We start from the raw sequence: 21,571 nt of genomic DNA on the forward strand, positions 1-21,571 counted from the left end.
CCAAAGACTGGAAACAACATAAATATCCTTTAATTGGTGAATGGGTAAACAAACTGTGATATATCCGTACAATGATTCCATTGTACTACTCGGCAATAAAAAAGAATGAACTGTTGAAACATGTGATATAGTGAATGACTCTCAAAACCACTGTGTTAAGTGAGAGACGTCAATCTCAAAAGTTTATATATTGTATGATTCCATATATAAAACATTCTTGAAATGACAAAATTACAGCTATGGAGAACAGATCAGTGGTCGCCAGCGATTAGGATTGGGGTGACTGTGTGGCTGCAAAAAAGGTTGGTGTGAGGGGTGTTTTTGGAGGCATTGGGACAATCCTGTATTCTGGTCACGGTAGTAGTTACTATAAAAGGAAGAGAGGAAGGATGGAAAGGGATGGAGTGAGTGCATGTAAAACTGGTGAAATCCGAATAAGGTCTGTAGCTCAGTTAATAGTTACCAATTCAGTTTCCTGATTTTGATCATTGTACTATGGTCATGTAGAGGAAACTGGGATAAGGGTACACAGGAACTCTATAATATTTTGCAACTTCTTTGTAATCTGAAATAATTTCAAAATTTTTAATTTTGAAATTAAAATTCAGTTCTTCAGTTACACTAGCCACAGTTAAAGTGCTCAGTAACCCCATGTGGCTAATGACAGCCTTATCAGATAGCACAGATATAGAGTATTTCTATCAACACTGAAAAGTTTTTTTGGACAGTGCTGGTCAAAAAGTACATATCTGACTTTGGCCTATGTTCTGTCTTCCTTGACTATTTCAAATTCTAATATCACAAGATTACTTTCTTATATTTTCTGTTATGTTACCTTACCAGCCAGTTGTTTTGGTTATATTCAAACCTAGAGAAATATTTATCTTTAATTTCTCAAATTTTTAAAGAAATAAAATAGTTTTATGCCAATTTAGGAATTTATCTGACACCTGTTTTAGTAGGTATCTGGATATTTAAATTTTCCAACATTTACATATTTTGCCCCGATCAGTTTTATCATTTGTATTATCATCTATATTAGGATGTAGTTCTAATAGCTCTTGTACACTTATCCTAATACACTTTCTTTACAGTATCCTTTTTGTTTTCCCTTTTATCGTTTATCTAGTTTAGAAGCCGTTTTGGGTGGTTTTTTTTTAAAGCAAGAGAATAGTTAAGTAAATTTTATCCACCTGACGGAGAGAGAGACAGAGAGAAAGAGAAAAAGAGATCTGCATATGGCAGGGTCTGAGAGGAGGGGATCAAGAGTAGTAATGAAAGTAGTCTTTTTTTCTCTCTCTTAGTAAGAAAAAAGATAATGGGAGGATAATTTCCAAGTGTAGAGGAAGTTGTAGAATCAAGAACAAGTACTTTATGTTGTCAAATAAGTACTTGGAGAAGACTAGGTTGATGGAAGCAAAAGGTTGGTGCAGGGCAGTTGCAGAAAATAAGATTATAGTTTGATGGGAACGGATGTTGAAAGTCTTGAAAAAGAGTTAAAAGAGGTAGGCCTGCCATGATGTGTGATGGAGATCAGTAGTGTGAATTCTTGAGCTGTGAGGGATGAAAAAACTGTCTAAATCTAAGCTTTTTAGTTTCATGTAAAGTGGCAAGGAGGGTGGGATAAGAAATACCAACTGGGAGGCAGTTGTCACAAGGCAGAGTTGAGGTAATATTAGTCTAGGTAGTAAGGAGTGTGGAGTCTGATGAAACAAAGACAGGAATCAAAGATCAGCAGTCAGTGATGGGGCAAAGAATAAGGCTTGGTGGTTAACTGCGTAGGGATGCAGAAGGTTTTGTCAGTACCAGAAATCCGATTTCCTTTTAATTATTTTCTTTTTTGTTTATAGGTTTCTCTGTCAGTCACAGAAAAATGGATCATTTAAACCTTTGGAGGACTCAGTTATCACAATACTTCTATGCTGCCAACTAAGATTTATGACAGTAAATTTATGATAGTAAATTTCTGCATCATAGAATTGCTGAAGAACTGAAAGGATATTCTTTTATAAAAAGATTCTTCTAGCACCGTGATATTACTAAATAAAACCAAAAAGCACAATTATTAAATTATTAGACTTGCTAATACAAGCACACATGTGCAACAGCTACTGTATCCTGACAGTTACCAAACCTCAAATTTAAATTTTCTTCATGGGAAAGGTCATTCTATTTGCAAGAAACCACTGAACATTGTCAAATGTATTTTCTTCAGCTGAGTGTCATTTAGGAGAATTTACTTGAAGCAAGTTCTAGAAAATTCCAAGTCCCACCACTAAGTGGAGTTGATATTATGGCAGCAACTTACAGACTTGTGGTCAGTACTGTGAACCACTACAGCAGCGTGGTGATCGACCGGCGTCTCGAGCAAGCTATCCATTACTGCGCTGGGACCTGCCACACCTTCGCACATGGAGTTGACTGCATCGTGGTGCATCACAGTGTCTGCGCAGGCCTCTTACACATCCCCGTGTCGCAGGGCAAAGAGGCAGATCTGGACTCTCTGTTTCTACCCCACGAAAACGGGTTTTCCTTAGCTGAAAGTGACTATCCCCACCAGGCCCTCACAGGCACTCCCAGGGTCAAGAAGGGATCTGCATTTCAGAACACCTGTAACTTAAAGGACATTGCAGGAGAAGCAATTAGTTTTGCCAGTGGGAAAATAAAAGAATTTTCCCTTGAAAAACTCAAAAACTCTAACCATGCAGCTTACAAGAAGGGAAGGAAAGTTAAGTCTGACTCATTTAATAGGAGGTCAGTTGATTTTGACTTGCTCTGTGGCCATTATAACAATGATGGGAATGCCTCATCTTTTAGTTTACTCCGGAGTTCTTCACTTGAGGAAAAATCTTTATCCCATAGACACTCACTCGATATGAACCTGACTTCAATGTTTCTTCACAACTTTTCTGAAGATGACCTGGTTACTCAGATTTTGGAAAAACATAAAATAGATAATTTTTCTTCTGGAACAGACATAAAGATGTGCTTGGATATCTTGCTGAAATGCTCTGAGGATTTGAAAAAATGCACAGACATCATAAAACAATGCATAAAGAAAAAATCAGGGAGCGGCATCAATGAAGGTAACGATGCAGTTTCTAGCTCTGAAACAGTCTATATGAATGTAATGACCAGGTTAGCATCCTATCTGAAAAAACTACCATTTGAATTCATGCAGTCTGGGAATAATGAGGCTATCGATTTAACGGAACTGGTCACTAATATGCCTAGTTTACAACTGACTCCCTTCTCCCCGATATTTGGCACTGAACAGCCCCCTAAATATGAAGATGTTGTCCAGCTCTCAGCCCCTGACCCTGGACAGTTTCAAAGTATAGAATTGCAAGATGAGAAGCACAGTTCTAGGAAAACAGACACTGTAAAATCCTTTCCAAACAACTCTACAAATTCCTTATATAAGTTAGAGATAAGTGATCCCAAAACTCCAAAAGATGTCCAGCTTCAATCACGGTCATTAGCCATGAACTCTTTAGAAAATGTTTCTTCTGGCAACCTAATGGAAACCCTTTATATTGAAGAAGAGTCAGATGGAAAGAAAACATTAGATAAAGGACAAAGGACAGAAAATGGACCCAGTCAGGAGTTGTTAAAGGTCAGTGAAGATAGAGCAGAATTTTCAGACCATGGTACTCATCTTAAAAAATGTCCTGCCTCAATGCAAAATGAAACTGGTAAGATATTTGTGAAACCAGTTATTAATCTACCTAAGGAGGATCTTAAATCAAAAGTTCCTAAAGTCGAAGAGGGAGACCACAGAGGTTTTACAAATTCTAACAGTCAGGAAGAGATAGATAAATTGCTAATGGATTTGGAAACTTTTTCACAGAAAATGGAGACCTCTCTAAGAGAGCCACTTGCCAAAAGTAAAAGCTCTAACTCGCAAAATAGTCACAGCCAGTTGACTGATGAGCTCTCTGTAGATCTTGAATCTAAATCTAAAGTCTCTTCACCCACGGAAAAAGTCTCACCTGCCTGTCTAACAAGGATTATTGAAACCAATGGACACAAAATAGAGGAAGAGGATCGAGCCCTCTTACTGCGAATTCTAGAAAGCATTGAAGACTTTGCTCAAGAACTAGTTGAATGCAAATCAGGCAGAGGGAGCTTATCACAAGAAAAGGAAATGATGCAAATTCTACAAGAAACTTTGACAACTTCCTCCCAAGCCAATTTACCAGTTTGTAAAAGCCCTGTTGGTGATAAAGCCAAAGATACTACTTCAGTGGTTTTGATTCAACAGACCCCAGAGGTGATCAAGGTAAGACCCAACAAACTTGAGTCCTGAAAAGTCTCCAAAGAAATGTTTTAGTGTATATAAAATTTATAAACAAAAATTTTGTTAGCCAATAGCTATTTCTGTGGCCAATGGCTATTTTTGTTAGCCATTCTATGTTCGAAAGCTCCTGTCCTATACTAGGCAGGGTCTTACTCAATTCAGTGAAAAATAAAAAATAAAAAGCAGAGGCTTTATAGTCAAGCAGACCGATTTCAACTGCCCTCCCCACACTCTTCATCTTCCTACCTCTGTGACCAAGGGAAAGTTAGCCCTTATATCCTCATCTGTATAATGGAAATAATAAGGATCAAGAGAACACGTGAAACACAACGCCTTATAGAAAGTAGGCATTTACTATTAGTCCTCATCCTCCCTAGTCAAACGGTAGACCAGTCATTCCTCTATGCCTTTGTAGACTGTAAGATGCTATGTGGTGTACAAAAGAATAGACATGATTCTTGAAGAGCATGAAATCTACTCGGGGAACAAAACTAACATACCAGAAACAGTACATGAACATGTAGGCACTTCTCTTAAAGTGTTGTTAGTGCAATAGTTCTTCAAAGAAAGTAAAGACTAGAGTACAGGAGATTTGCCTCTTCATGCAAGTAAATGTTAATATTATATTTATAAATTAAAGAGTACATATTAATCTAGAATCATAGGATACAAGTATTTTCAAAAAGGCTTTGAATCTACCCTGAATTGCTTTTGAATAATCCCAGAAAGGCAGGTATCTGCCTATTTGTGTTTATGTCTTACTACAACGGGATTATTTCTTGTTCATTTTATGTGTCCAACATGGGTTGGCAAGAAGCTCCACTCAGGGACCCAGGCTGATGGATACTCTGTGTTTCTACAGCTGCCCCATTGTCCCATTAAGAATATGTGGCTTGTGAGTTTACTGATGAAGGGGAAGGTAGAGGTAGTGCTATAACTGCCTTGCCCTACATGTGACACACTTCCCTTCTCACATGCCAGTGATTTCAACCTAAAAGCTAAGAAACATGGAGAAGAACATCACATAGAACATTTGGTGAGCGCTGTCTCTACCACATGAATGTGCCATACATGTTAAAATGTATGAATTCAGACATAAAGCCAAATCAGCAAAGCAAGTTGTAAAGTAATGATATGAATTATTTAGCGATATGTACATTTGTACAGAAAGTATGAAGGAGTATATGGATATACCAAGTACAGTGTTCAGAACAATGATTAATCTCTGAGGGAAGGAAGAGAGATCAAACTGAGGAAGGGTACACAGGGGGCCTCAGCAGTATTAACTCTATTTCTGTTTCATAATCTGGTGGATCATAGTATTTTGTCATATTTTTATGCCTTGTAGATCTTTAATATAGTAAATTTTTAAAAGATGAGTTGAATATTAGATATGGCATATATGTGGCCAAGTTAAAAAATAATTACCTATTATTTTAGCGTTCTCATTACAATTTTTATTTGAATAGGGAAAAATATATATTGTGATCAGATGAATGATTTTTACCTCATATTTGTTTTGTGGCTGTTGTTCTGTGCACATTTTTAGTTACCAGTGACACTAAAGTTTAAAACAATACATACTTAAGGTTATTAAATGATGATTTGGATCTGATTATCCTCAAACTTGCACTGAGCTTTTCTGTGAAAACTTCGTGTCTCATTTGTTGGTTCACAAATGGTAGTGTCTTTAGTTAACTTGGGTAAATGCTGGGGGGAGAAACTGTGGAAATTAACTTCAAAACTAAGAAAAAATCTTTTCATATACACAGACAATACTGATGTGCTTAATAGTTTATAAAGAAAAGAAAATACATATATAGCAACCTCAAAGTGATAACATATTAAGAGCTAACAGTTCTTGTGAGCTAACGCATGCTAAGACATTTAGATGTATTGTCTCACTATTTTCCTCACAATATCCTGTCTGCCCATTAAAAAGAAATGTCCACCTTCTCTGATAACCTATTCCAACATCTCACAACCATTATAACCAGAAACTCTAACCGTCATACAGTGTTTTGAATTTTGTTTAACCCTCTTCCTTCATTATCTTCTGTGAAAAAAGGAGACAAAATGCTTCTAAAAGAGATGGACTGTAGAAAGTAGAAAATGTGAATTGAAGCCAAGAATAAGTTTTGTGCAATACCTTTCCTGTGCTCCTGGCTGATACCTTGTGAGTGGGTCCCCCGTGACACCCCCAGTCCAAGTACAGCCACCTAAATAGTCACCCTGGGCTCTACATGAGCTTCCCAGTTTATTGACAAGTATGCACTGAGATCAAAATCTTATGAAAAGATTCTCCCATCAGTCTTTTAAATAAGTTCCAATATCATAGGATAGAATAAAATTTGGTAAGATTTCCTCTTGATGAAAGTGGAAAAAGTAATTCATGAAAAGCTAATTTAAAGAGGCAAAAATAATATAAAAACAAATAATACAAAAAATATACAATTCAGGATAATGAAAGAAAACAAAACCATTCTTCCTTGACTCAGTTGCCTCCTTACTTGTTGTTGTTATTGTTACCATCTTTCTTGTTATGATATGTTTTAAACCAGGAGTTGACAAATGTTTAAAGGGCCAGGTAGTTAAGTATTTCAGGCTTTGCAGGTCGCAAGGTCTCTGTCACATAGTCGTCTTTGTCTTTTTTTCAGAAATAATTATTGAATCATATAAAGCCATTCGTAGCCCCAAGCCTGACAAAAACAGGCAGTGGGACAGATTTGACCCACAGACTAGTTTTGTCAACCCCTGTTTTAAGCAAATAGAAAAGTGTGGTGAATGATAGAAAGAGCACTCTTTTACCCTCCACTTAGCTTTGTCGAATCTTAATATTTTGTCATATTTGCTTCAGATCTTTGCTTTCTTTAATATTTTCATTGTCATCATCGTTTCAAAAATTCATCTCAGATACAGTTGAAGTCCCTAGAACTCTCCTCCCTAGTATCCTCTCCCCTTTTCAGAACTAAACCCCGCCCTGAAGTTGGTGTTTATCCCCTCCTGAAAGTTTCCATACAGTCTTATTTGTCATGTTTTTATTCTTATATAGAATGAACAGAAAGGAAGTAGTAGGAAATAAAATCGGAGAGATGGGTTGGGGCCAACTTATGAATGCCCTTGTATGCTACACAAAAGAGTTTGTTCTAGGGGAATGGGGAACTAAAAGCTTTTAAGCAGAGGAGTCTCACAGTGTAATATTTTTTTTTTAAGAATAATACATTTTAAATTAAGGCTTTTCAAAAACATTTTGGACAGTCAAAATCTTGCCAATATTTCAAAAAATTTTGATTAAAATATTTACATAATAGGGCATGTAGGAAGTGCTTTTATGTGACACTGATGATTATCTCTGAAAATAAATATTGACTTGACAATATTATGTCATTAATATTTTAATATGTGTTTCAAAATAGTTTTAAAGAGTGAACAGTATTTGTTGTCCAGATGTTTGTTGTCCAGAATACAACTCAAACCTGTTATTGGGAGAGGGAGTCAAATACAAAATTTGACCAGGACAATATTGAGAGGTTGATAAAGAGGATATTGGTCTAGATCAGAGATTAGCAATCTGCGGCCCATAGGCCAAATCTGACCTGCCTCCTGTGTTTGTAAATACAGTTAACCCTTTAACCTCACGGGTTGAGCTGTGTTGGTCCACTTATGCAAGGATTTTTTTACAATAAATATATTGGAAAATTTTTTGGAGATTTGCGACAATTTGAAAAAATTCACAGATGAACTGCATAGCCTAGAAATACCGAAAAAATAAGAAAAAGTTAGGTATGTCATGAATACATAAAATATATGTAGATACTAATCTATTATATCATTTACTACTATGAAATGTGCACAAATCTATTATAAAAAGTTAAAATTTATTAAAACACACGCAAACACAGACCGTACATGGTGACATTCGCAGTCTAGAGAAATGTAAACAAATGTAACGATGCAGTATTAAATCATAACTGCATAAAATTAACTGTAGTACATATTATATGACTGTAATAATTTTGTAGCCGCCTCTTGTTATCGCAGTGAGCTCAAATGTAGCAAGTGCCTGCTTAAAACACCCGTATGATACTAATTCCCATGTGTAATACTAATTTCCGCATGAGTAGTTCATCTCTCCAGTAAATTGTATATTGCAGTAAGAAATGGTCTCTCACAATTCTCGCATATTTTTCATCATGTTCAGTGCAATACTGTACCTTGAATAACCCATGGGACCCATACAAAGTACCACTAGTAATGCTGGAAGAGCTCCCAAGAAGCAGAGAAAAGTCATGATGTTACAAAAAAGTTGAATTGCTTGATATGTACTGTAGATTGAGATCTACAGCTGTGGTGGCCCATCATTTCAAGATAAATGAATCTAGCGTAAGGGTCACTGTAAAGAAAGAAAAGGAAATTCGTGAAGTTGCTGCAGCTATACCAACAGGAGTGGAAACCTTGCACTTTTTGTGAAATACCTTTTTATGTCATATTGAAAATGCAGCTGTAATGTGGGTGCAGGATTGCTATAAGAAAGGCATACCTATAGACTAATATTATTAGAGAAAAATTGATGTCATTATATGACAACATAAAGCAAAAGTAAGGTGAAGGATCTAAAGCTGGAGAACTTAATTAATGCCAGCAAAGGATGGTGTGATAATTTTAAAAAGCAGTTTGGCTTAAAAATGTCCAGATAACAGGAGAAGCAACTCCTGCCAACCAAGAGACAGCAGACACGTTACCAGGTTCCATTAAGAAAATCGTTGAGGATGGAACGCCGAAAGAAAAGATGAAATAGTACCATTTGCAACAACATAGATGGATCTTAAGATTGTTATGCTGTGCGAAGTAAGTCAGAAAAAGTCAAGAACCATATGATTTCACTGATATATGGTATAATAAAACTGAAAACAACGAAAGAACAAGACAAACAAATGAAGAAACAAAAACTCATACACAGACAATAGTTCAGTGGTTACCAGAGGGTAAGGAGGAGGGGGAGGTAAATGAGAGTAAATGGGATCAAATATATGGTGATGGAAAGAAAACTGACTGGGTGGTGAACACACAATGTGATATATAGATGACGTATTACAGATTGTACACCTAAAATCTATGTAACTTGACTAACAATTGTCACCCCAATAAACTTCAATTGAAAAAAAAAGAAAGAAAATCTTTAAGGAGAAAAAATATCTGCCTGAATAGATTTTTAATGAAGACGAAAGTGCCCTCTTCTGGGAGGAAAAAAAATACCACAAAGGACATTTACCAGTAAAGAAGAGGAGCGAGCACCAGGATTTAAGGCCAGAATGTACAGACTACTCTGTTGTTTTGTGCAAATGCATTCGGGCTTATGATGAACTGCCCTTATCTGTAAAGCTGCTGACCTCCGAATCTTGAAGGGAAAAGGTAAACACCAGCTGCCAGTCTTTTGTACAAGAAGGTTTGGACAATGAGAACCCTTTTTCTAGATTGGTTCCATTGATGCTTTGTCCCTGCAGTCAGAAGTACTTTGCCAGTAGACTGCCTTTTAAAGTTCTTTTGATTTGGGACAATGCCCCTGGTCACCCAGAACCCCAGGAGTGCAGCACCAAAGGCGTTGAAGTGGTCTCCTTGCCCCCAAACACAATGTCTTTAAGTCAGCCTCTAGATCGGGGTGATAAGGACCCTTAGGCTCATCACACAGGGTACTCTATGGCAACGATTGTCAGTGCTCTGGGAAGAGAACCCCAACAGAGCAAACATCATGAGAGCCTAGAAGGCTTACACCATCGAAAATGCCATCATTGTTACAGAAAAGTCTGTGAAAGCCATTAAGCCCCAAACAGTACGTTCCTGCTGTAGAAATCCTGCCCAGATGTGCATGACTTCACAGGATTGACAACAGAGCCCATCAGGGAAATCATGAATGAGATTGTGAATAGGACAAAAAAGGTGGGGCGTGAAGGGTTTCAAGATACAGGTATTGGAGACAGTCAAGAGTTAATAGACACTACACTAGAAGCATTAACAGCAGACCGCTTGATAGAGGTGAGTGCTTCTGAACCAGTGCCAGAAGATGAAGAAGAAGATGTGGAAGAAATAGTGCCAGAAAACACAGTGTCATTGACAATGTGGCAGAAGGGTTCCGATTATTCAAGACTTTTTTTGACTTCTTTTATGGACCGTTCTAGGATATGGGCACTGAATGGATATGGGCACTGAATGGATATGGGCATGGACCGTTCTATGATATGGGCACTGAATGGATATGGGCATGGACCGTTCTATGATATGGGCACTGAATGGATATGGGCATGGACCGTTCTATGATATGGGCACTGAAACGAAAGCAGATGTAGAAGAAGGGATGATACTGTTTGGAAACATTTTTAGAGAAATGAAAAAGCTAAAAAGTCAGACAAAATTATAATTTTGTAAAGTTACACCGAGCCTGCCCGTCCCCCCTCCACTTCCACCTCTTCTGCCTCTGCAACTCGAGAGCAAGCCCGACTTCTCAGCCTCTTCGACGTGAAGACGACAAGGATGAAAACCTTTATGGTGATCCATCTCCACTTAACGGGCAGTAAATAGTCATGTCATAAGGTTAATAACGTATTTGTTTTGTATGCATGGGATTTCATGTGAAAATCTAATAACTGTATGACGTATGAGACATTTTTGTGTCATCATCATTATCACCTAAGTATTCATCATGTAGAACATCGTGAGCAAGACTTGTGTGGAAGTAGATGGCCTGTCCTGACATTGGCATAAGTCAGTGATATTTAATAACAAAATGAATAATGTGTTAGTTTTCTTATTGTTTTGTAACTTTGCTTTCAAAGAATTACATTGCCATACAGTATGCTCCTCTTTCTCATAACTGAGTATCAGCCTACCATCACAGGTAAGTGGTTTCTCTAGAAATGTAACAATGTTTCTAATACTGTAATATGAATATGATTGTAATACTATATACCACAAACATTTTATAACGATTCATTCGTTAGTGTATAGGCTATACTACTGTGAAGCAATCGTAACGATTATACTAGGCTGCCATAAAGCAGTCATATTGCTGCTTCTTCGTTATCAATGCACAAATTGTTATACCTATAAATAAATATGAATTTGTTTTTTCACATTATCTTTTCGTTTTTGATGTCTAGTGTCAGTAATACCTATGACATCTACAGTGTTTTGTATCATGTAAACCAATATTGATGTAGGTACTAACAGACCATTACATAAACAGGTCATGTAAACTTACTGTATCGATAAATGTAGTACAGTACTGTAAATGTATTTTAAGATTTTCTTAATAACATTTTCTTTTCTCTAGCTTTATTGTAAGAATATGATATATAATACATATAACTACAAAATATGTGTTAATCGACTATTTATGTTATCAGTAAGGCTTCTGGTCAACAGTAGGCTATTAGTTAAGTTTTTGGGGAGTCATAAATTAAATGGAGATTTTTCACTGGAGGGGGTTGGCACCCCTAACCCCAAAATTCTTCAAGGGTCAACTGTAGTTTTATTGGAACACAGCCACACCCATTCATTTATATATGACTTAGACTGCTTTTGTGCACCTTCTCAGTTTGAGTAGTTACAACAGAGAACTTAAAGTTCAAAATATTTACAGAAAAGGTTTGCTGACTCCTGGTCTCAATATTATTTTCTGGTAGATCAGCTAAACAGACTTTTGATAAAGTTCAATGTGGTATTTTGTTAAAGGCATTGGAAATCTTGGAAACATCACTAAATATCAATAGCAAAAACTGCCAATGGTCAGTGACAGTCAAACAGTGTACCAGTAGAAATAGAAATAGAAAAATAAATAAGCTCAAAGTTTCAAAATCCTTCTTCGAGTTCTGATCATGGGTTCTGATCTACATGGCTTTTGTCTCCTTTCTCCCCATTCACAACCTGTCTGACTTTCCCACTTAGCACAGCTTTCTTTTCATTCCATGTCTTGTTCTCCATCCTTTCTTCCTTTTTTTGTGCATGAACTTTATCACCGTGTCAAGTTATCTATACCTCTGGCTAGCAAATGAATGTTTAGTACATACTTTTTTTAACAAAGCCTCTAAGCGACAGGAAACAACCCTATAGGTTCTAGTATAGCTGAGGTGTGCAGAAAACCTGACAGTGAGTTGAACAAGCATAAGAGAACAGCTTGTGGAGAAGGAAAAGGGGGATGTGGCTGAGGTCTCAAAGGGTTTCATAATTACAAAGGAGTAAATTACTGAGGACATGTTTTGACATGGGAGATAATATAATTTTTTTAAAAACTATACTGCTTTGGTAATTCACATAATAATATCTTAATTCTATGTTTTATTACCACCAGCAGATGGTATTGCAGTCATTTTTATCTGTTTTTAGACTTATGAGGCAATAGCCTGTTAGCTGTTATTCACCAATTAAAATAATTAACCCTAGCCTCCCTTGAAAATTATTTTTACTTAATTTTAGTACAAACAAAGCCAAGGGAAAAAATTCCATTACTTCCTACCTCAATTGAAAAAATTGAAGGCAGGGCAAGAAGGTTAAGGTAAATAAGATTATTTTTTTAAGCCAATGCTATAATGTTTAAGTTTAGTGAAACCTCACAAATTTCAACTAATTAAGGGGGAAACCTGTCAGTATTACTAAAAAGTACAAATTAGAATTTTTATTAATTTCAAGATTAAACAGTAAAACTGTTGTCACAATATTTTGGCAAGTATGAATTTTAACTGGACCTATTTCAACAATGTGGTAAAGGTCATTTATACTTGTTAAAATATAATTAGACAATTTAAGTGATACAAACAAACTTTATTTAATACTTTATAAAGTGAACATTCTTCATTTGGAGAACTGTAAGATGGGGCAGAAGGCAAGAACCTTTTATAGGCTAAAGAATAAAGAACAAGGAAAAGACAAATAGAAAGTATCTGATTGGCTGGGACCAAAGTCAGCCTTATTAGTGGTGAGAAGGTCCAGAATTGGCCTGGCCTTGGGGATTGGCTGACTGAATAACTGCATTTCTGGCCAAGCAGAGCATTTGCAAGGACAAAATAGTTACGTTTCATTTTGCTGATGTGGTACCCTGGAAAGAGTGGCTCCATCTTGGGCTCAGAAATTGATTTCAACAGTTCCTACTTTTGCTTACTTATATATCCTCTTGACCATGGAAGAGGTTTGATCAAAAATGTCGGTCTTAGCATGACTTAGCATGACACCATTGCCTCTTCAGGTCTCATAAGAGATGATGCCAGGTTCCTATTCTTGGAGCTGGTTACATTTTTCTGTTCTCTTTTGTTAGTCCAGTCAGAAAGATACCATCTGGTTGCTGGTCAGTGGCTGCCCACATGCATTTAAAACTTTTGAGAGAATGCAGTATATTAGGGAGACAATAATAATTACTAGCAGCAAAATGACGTGCATGGCTTGGAGAGCATTCCTGAGCCAGGGTCCCGATGACACCAACCAGCAGGAATCAAGTCAAGAAATGACCCTGATAAGGGAGATGCTTTAAGCCATGGGCCTTTTGTATAAGTATTTTGTGTAACTCTGTCTCCACTTCCCTAAAAGTGTTTAGTCACCAAGCTTGTTTCAGAAAAACTGAGGCATTGGAAATCAGGAAGATGTTTGTAATGGACAGAACTACAAGATCACCAGCATTTTAGCAAATTAAACAATCGGTTGGAGGTTGGATTATCCTCCTTTGTAAAGGCCTGAGATATGTGAACAACGGCATTATCTTTTCCAGCCAGGACAACGGAATTAGGAAAAGAATGGTCAGAGAGGGGAGGAGGAATGGAAAGAAACATTCTTGATCCGCCGTCTTGGGAGGAAGCAGTCTACCTCAATGTCAGCTACTTCTCTTCCCAGTCAATTTGATTTTGAGGTTTCTGGCATTTGCACAGGACCAGATATCAGGTAGAGGAGCCTCTTCAGTTGTGAAGTACGCACCCAAGGTTTGACATTGGTGTCAGTGGTTAAGAGTACTCTGTAGGGTCTTTTCTGTGAATCTCACTTTTGCAAAAGCATCAGTGTAAACTAGTAGCTGTCCATAAATGATGAAAGACCTAAAAATGCCCACAGTTAAAGATCTGATGTAAGTTTGTTATAATGGAATTGACAAGGAAATTTGGTTATTGTCTGTGATACACCACATTTTAAGATAACTGGAATTATGACTGGTAACATACTAGGACATACCAGATTTTTAGGAATTTTATACAATTTCTAGAACACTTATATTAATGACATGCATCCACATAAAGTTTATCATCACTTATTTGATAGTTCTTCCCATGTAATTTAACATACCAAATAAACCTAATTAACATCTCTCTTTTACAAGGTGAGAGACAAATCCTTTGACATTTTCTAGAGACCTTCTGGGAAATCTCAAAGTTACTTTGAGGTAAAAAAAAAAAATCCATTTCATGAGACGTTGAACAGCTAACCGTCATCTTAAGTTATCTTAAGTATCTTTCTTGCTGACAAATTCTGTAACAGATAACATAAATGTATTTGAGTTTTAGTAATTCCTCTAGCTCTTAACACCTAAAAATCTATGATGTTATAAAGATGTCCCATCACCTTTCCTGGCAAGAGGGGAGAACCCCATTAAGAGTATAGATCATTCTACCTTATTGCACGATGGAAATCTCTTGATTGTAGATTGTAGGCATTTTGAGGAGAGGGTGCTGTTTTGTTCATCATTGTACCGCCAGACCGTATTGTAGTACCTCCACATACTAGCTGTTTGTTTAAATTCTGAAAATTTATCCTTTCTCTTTAAGGAATACCTATACATCTCATTGTCTTTTCCCCATTATCTGTCTACTCTGAGCTTTTACTTGTTCAGTTGACCTTGACTGAAGATCACACAACCATACTGAGTAGTCTTGCATTAAATTCCTGACCACCAACCTCTGGTGGGCTTTAGTATTATCTGGCGGTCCTACTACATTTCCCTCGTCCCCTCACTTTACCACTCTCTAAATGACTTTTTCATACCCTCTTCTCTGTCCCCTAACATCTCCTCTTCCATCCTTGCCCTCAGCTAATGACCTTGATTCCTCTTTTACTCAGAAAGGTGAAGCAATCGGGAGCCTACAGCTACCCACCTAGCTGTATCAGTACTCGTACTCCCTTTCCTTCTATGACTGCACAGGCATGGTCTGGGCCCCTATCTGAGGCCAACCCCTGCACTTGTGCTCTGGATCCCATCCTCTCCTTTCAACTCAGGGATTGACCCTTTTCTCTCCTGCAGCCATCAGTTTTTCCCCTTTACTAGACCATTCCATTAGCAGACAAACATTACACTTCTTCCATCTTTAAAACAAGACATCCAAAAGGCACTTTGGCATCCAAGAGGCACAGCTCCATCAGCTGTTACTATATTTGCAACATAATATTCACCAGAGTCCTTGCCCATCAATTTCAGCCCTCATTTGACATCTGTGAATTCATCTTTCGCCGCAAATTACTGAGAAATCTCACACACACACACACACACGCACGGAAGACACTGGACAAGGTATTCTGTAGTACTAAAACCATATATTTGTTGACATTTAATGTGGCAATGTCAGTGGATCAGAAACACTCTATTCTTTCTAACTTCAGTTGTCTAACATATTTACAGACCCAAAATCAATTCTTATGGTCTATAATGAGTAATATTTAATTGAAAAAACCCTAAAGGAGAAAGGGAAGAAGAAAAGCAAAGTAAGAAGGACAGACTGTAGGAGCTAGAAATTCTAGAGATCCGAGAATTTTACCTAATAATTTTAGGCTCTTATTATCTCTGTTCCCTGGTCCTAGAAGAACATCTACCCTCAAGTATTAGGAACACAGAAAGGTGAAAATACTGGATTTGTTGGTTCTTTCTATTATTAGTCATGGAATGTGTTCCTGTCATTTGGAGGTAATTGAAGCAAGACACAAAAATGCTTATTAATCTCCTATTTTGCTGCAACCAGTGAAGTTAAGGCTTCAGGATTAAGCCGGAAGCAATGAAACTAGATACCACCACCTGGCCTTCTTCCCCCACTCCAGTGTTTCATTATTTAAGAATAAAATAACATTAATAATACAAAACAAGCTATTAATTAAACAATGAGAAAACACCAACTTAGAGCATAAAAAAGAAGGCTATCAAAGTTTAAGAGTAATTAATTAGCTTGTAATCAATTTCCTCTGAAAGATTATTTAAAATGGTATTTTAAAGTCTGTGATTCCAAGTTACTACCTTTTTAAACTACTCAAAGGCTTTTATAAATTGAGATGTAATTCACATAGTACAGAGTCACCCTTTTAAAGTGCACAGTTCAGTACGTTTTAGTATATTCAACAAGATGTGTAACCATCAGCAAGCACTATGTAATTCCAGAATGTTTTCATCACCCCCAAAAAACTCATATTCATTAGCAGTCACTTCTCCTAGCCCCTGGCAACCACTAATCTACTTCCTCATGAAGGGAATGAAAAGTCACCCCCCTGAAGCAGCTGGTTGATATTAGAAAGAAGAGTGGGGAATACAGTTTAAGGTATGCTTTAGTTAGAAAAGCAGCAAATCATAAGCCTAAAGACTGGCATTTATAACAAACTCTTTGATGTTCTAATATGGAGGTCAGTAAGGAAAACAGTATTCTAGGCAAGAGTGTAGTAAGAAAAAAGATGGGAAAGCTACCTCCTCAGAGTTAACGTGTAAGCCCAGTGTGAGAAAATTGGGAGGCAAAGGAAGGGCCCAGGTTGAAACATTAACCAGTGGTTTCATTGTAATCCTCTTTTAACCATAGTATATATTGAAAGCTTTCAGGTAAGATTTTATATGAGTGGAGAATTCCACAGCTTAAAAAAGAAAAAAAAAATGAAAACCACAGGTTTAAACATATAAGCCCAATGCACACATTATAAAGTGTTGTCAGAATGTCTTGAAATGAAATCAAGGAAAAAGCTGACTTAAGTTATGGAAAACCAAAGAATTTGATTCTCACTAAAGACAAAAGTTCAATAGAAGAGAATTATAAAATGTTTTTGGTTTGGGGATTTATTTGGTAATGATATTTGGTTTATATTTTTAGAAGTAGAAAATAAATATTGGTTGAACAATGTGATTGACTGAAAATAAATATTGAAGTCTATTAAACATGAGAGAGTACTTGTAAATAATTATATGACAGAAGTTTAATATATGATAAAATAATAGAATATTTTAAAAATCTGAGATGATTTGTTTAAAGCTCCTTGAAGAAAAAAAAAGTCTCACAAATTAAAGGTGTATTATGTCATTGCTATTTCATCAGCTTTTGTACCTTTATTGTAGACAAATTGCATTTACTTACATGTGTCTGAAGCTGTTTTCTTAGTGCATTGTTCCACTTTCTTAACACTTTGACAATAAATTATCAAATTTATCCAGATCTAAAAGAATCACTTCCAAAAAGTATTTTCGATGACTAAGAAAGCCTTCTGCAAACAAGCAGAAAGGATTTGATTTTAAATCTGAGACCTACAAATCTCTTTGTATGTTACCATTTGAGGACGAAAATTTGTTTTTCTCCATATTTTGACTGGATATATTTAGAGGGTTTTGGACATTTGCTTCCCTTCAAATAAGAAATTAAAAACTATTCTGAAAATAATAGTTTCAAGTTTGAAGGGCAGCTTGTTCTTTTTTCATAAAAAAGAAATAGCAAAATAAAAAACACTCTACATGCTCTTTTTCTTCTAGTTTGAGGAGAAACTTTTATGTGGATCGACACCTCACATACTCTGAGTTTAAGAAGTTAGCATTATCTGAGAAGTCGCTATTTTTAGGCCCACTGTAATGTTTCTAACTTTGGTGCTCAGAGTAGTGGGTGCTTCCCTTCCCAGAAGCCTCTGTATTCTCAACATGTGCAGGTCAATTTGACATAAAGCTACCTACAAGGAGCAGCAGGCCCATAGCAGGCCGTGTTTCTAAATTGAAAAGTATGAGCAGGTATTGGGAGCCACAGGCTGTATTTGGGAACCAGCTGCATGTCAGTACAAGCATGGATTGTGATCTCTGGAGGCTGGGAGAGCACAATGCCTGAACTTAATTTCTTTGGGAGATAAGAAGAAAAAAACCTTTCTGCTTGACGAGATTGACAACTTATTAAATCTGTCTTCAGAAGTGTGCTGGACAGTTGCTAAGTAAACATCCACTTTTCAAAGATGATGATCAAGGAAACATCTCTACGAAGGGACCCGGATTTAAGGGGAGAGTTAGCTTTCCTGGCAAGGGGCTGTGATTTTGTTCTCCCGTCACGGTTTAAGAAGCGGCTGAAGTCATTTCAGCAGACACAGGTTTGAAACTTGGGTGTTTCTTTTAAAATATTTGTATTACTAATAAAACCACCCAGTGAGCTAACTTACAAATAATTTTACAGTTCACTTGATGTTAGATCAAGGAATTAATCTGTGTCCTCTATTCAAGCTATTTGCAGAAAGCTATTTGTACAGAGATTCCAACAGGTTTAAAAATAGACCTTCTGGACCTGAAGTACAGTACTCACATTTTGCGCACATTTTGCAGAGAGGGAATCCAGTTTTAGAGACTATAAATAACAAATATTTTACAATTTAGTGGGGGAAATACTCAAATTTTTAATAGAAATACCTTTGAGAAACTAGAATTTCTATGTTAAAAGTCTTCTTTGCACTTTGAATCAATAAGCTATGTATTAACATACATCTGTAATGAATGTTTTTGTAAAGTATTGATTCTATTGATCTTTTTTTGAAGGGGGAACTAATGTTATATGTATAGTCAATAGTGTGTGTGTAATATAATGTATGCATGTAATGAAGGATGGCAATTACCTTGTCCTTCCTCAGCAAGCTGTGAGATTGAGTCATTTCTGCCTGCAACGACTACTGTGAAGAGTCCATGCTAACTTGCTTATACCATTAAGGCCAGTGTCTCACCAAACAAGTTGCCTAACACTGACTACAGTACAAATCAAGAGCCATGCAAATAACGGCCATCCAGAATCCAGCAAGAAACTAGAGTTTCATAGTTATTCTGACCCGGAGTAATTTCAGATTATTTGGTTGAACTATATGAAGTTGCTTTTTCAAATATTGGAAATACTACAATGACAATAATATAAGAATACTACTCAGAATGAATATCTAAATGATGCTGTGTTTGTAGGGGAGGACGGAAATGGAGGATTGAGATATTTTACCCACCTAATTCTATTTTAGTGCTGTTCCTAGATTTGAATGGAACAGTTTTATTCAAAGGGAACAGATGCTAAATTTGCCAATAAATCTGGCAAAATTTCTTTTACTGTATTTTATAATGTTTGTAAAGAGTCAGTTTTATTAATATTTAAACTATGTGTCTCGTTGAATTCAGTGGAAGATAAATTGATACACCTGAAAGTTCAAAATAAACGCATTCTTTTTATTTTCTCTTTTAAATATTAATAATAGTTTTTATTAAATATGAAGTCAGCCAATGAATTAATAAATACTTGCCTACCAGTGAATTGCTTTATGTTAAGTGCACAAAGGAAAGCAAAGTAGACTATTATATAATCAAATATTTTTCCATTCAAGTAAAAACTTTGACAGATAACCATGGGTTATCCTGAATGTCACTTATTTCTGTCAAAGTGAAAGTGTAGAGTTAACATAAAGGCCTTGCTCTAAACCTTCTCCACTAGCATGTGTTCCCTAGACTATTGGGTTTCATCCCCACTGGCACCAGTGGTCTTAATCCTATGGGTATAACTAACTGCCCTGGGTGTCACACCATAGGAAACATTTTGGGGAAACAAAAAAAGAATTTTGATGGTTGTGTACTTGTAGTCTCACAAATCTAGTTCAGCGTAGAATAACAGAAAGGAAGTGACACTAATGTAAATGACCTACATAAAGCTCCTGAAGAATTATATACCTTATTTTATACCTTATTTTAGAAGTTGAAGAACAATTTGTAGTGTTACGGACTCGTAGGACTATGTAATAATATTTGCAGATTTAGCATTAAGCCAGAGAGAAATATTTACTTAGAATAGATTATCAATTTGTTAAAAGTGGTTTGTAAACTTTAAATCGCCTTACAAACATACATGATTTTTTTATTTATTTTTGGATCCGAAGAACCATGCCAAGTTGTATTTAATGTTTTGAGAACCCTTTGCCTTGTGACTCATTTTGTTAAATAAGGCATCTCTGTACCTAGCACTGCTCTGTACCTTTTACCTATGTAATTTCCTTACTCCTAACTCCTGTGATTGCCTTTAACCCTCACAACAACCTTCCAAGAAATAGGGATTATAATATATTTTATTACAGAATTCTAAAAGGTTAAGTCACTTCTCTGAGGTCACAGAGCTAGGAAGCCATTGCTGTTTTCTGTCAAGTTTTTCATATTTCACTGGTATCTCTTCCCTCGATGCCATTTCTTTCTTGACTGTTGCTTTATATGGGTGACATCCTGATGCTGCAGCAAAGGTTTGGTGTGGCCAGCTGGCCATCATACCCCCAGCAGTATTGATATATGAGCCGACTCCACTCAGTATTAATGTCAGATATTAACATGAAAAATGGACCGTGTATAACAAAAGTAGGAGATTAAATCATATTCATCACATATTTATGTGAATGAAGCTTATCTTCCTATAATACTCAAGTTTTTCAAAGATAGCTAAGATTTTTATCGTGACTCTAAAGATCATGTTATAAGTGTATATGTCAAAAGGAAATATATTCAGATCTACTTACCAGATAAATTATCGTTCAAACTTTAGGGATGGCATTAGGATAATTTAAGGAAGAACACTCGAGTAATACTTTATATTCACAGTGAATTTAAATCTAGCTCGTTAACAGTCATGTTCATACTTTATATAGCATCTAATACAGTGCCATGGTCATAAGTCTTGATAGATAATTTGGTCAAAATTAAGAGTAGAAATTAAAACTCTGAAAACCTTCATGTAATCTTTTTTCCTTTTTCTTCTGGGAATCTCAAAACTAAATTTAGTCTTTATTGGTAAAATGCTGCCTGAATGTTAGTGTACCTCCCCTCAGCTTTCCTTAAATCATGGATAATTTTAATCTCCCCATTACCCCCTTTCCCCTTTTTATACTGTCCTTTCTTATGTCTTTATAGTACACCACATCAAATCCTTTTTGGAAAAAAGAAATGATATAAACTATAAATTAGTCAATAAGCTGTAAAGGAAGTTTGGCTGTGATGAAATTAATGACCATGATGCTTGCCTATTAGGGTAT

The 21,571-nt window shown here is 36.3% G+C and overlaps 1 protein-coding gene across 3 annotated transcripts in view; it reads left to right on the forward strand.

Moving 5' to 3' along the window:
* PPP2R3A (protein phosphatase 2 regulatory subunit B''alpha) overlaps positions 1–21,571 on the forward strand; it is a 121,623-nt gene that overhangs the window by 8,942 nt on the left and 91,110 nt on the right. For 2 of the 3 annotated variants that reach the window (XM_074312883.2, XM_074312885.2), the window contains exon 2: positions 1,851–4,282. In XM_074312883.2, the coding sequence (XP_074168984.1) occupies positions 2,294–4,282 (1,989 nt within the window). In that variant the 5' untranslated portion in view covers positions 1,851–2,293. Of the gene's footprint in view, positions 1–1,850; positions 4,283–18,179; positions 18,629–21,571 lie in introns of those variants that run through there. The other variant, XM_019748005.3, reaches the window with a different exon arrangement.

Source organism: Rhinolophus sinicus, chromosome 5 (genome assembly GCF_057876585.1).
Source record: "Rhinolophus sinicus isolate RSI-liver-muscle chromosome 5, RSI-T2T, whole genome shotgun sequence".
Classification (NCBI taxonomy): Eukaryota; Metazoa; Chordata; class Mammalia; order Chiroptera; family Rhinolophidae; genus Rhinolophus; species Rhinolophus sinicus.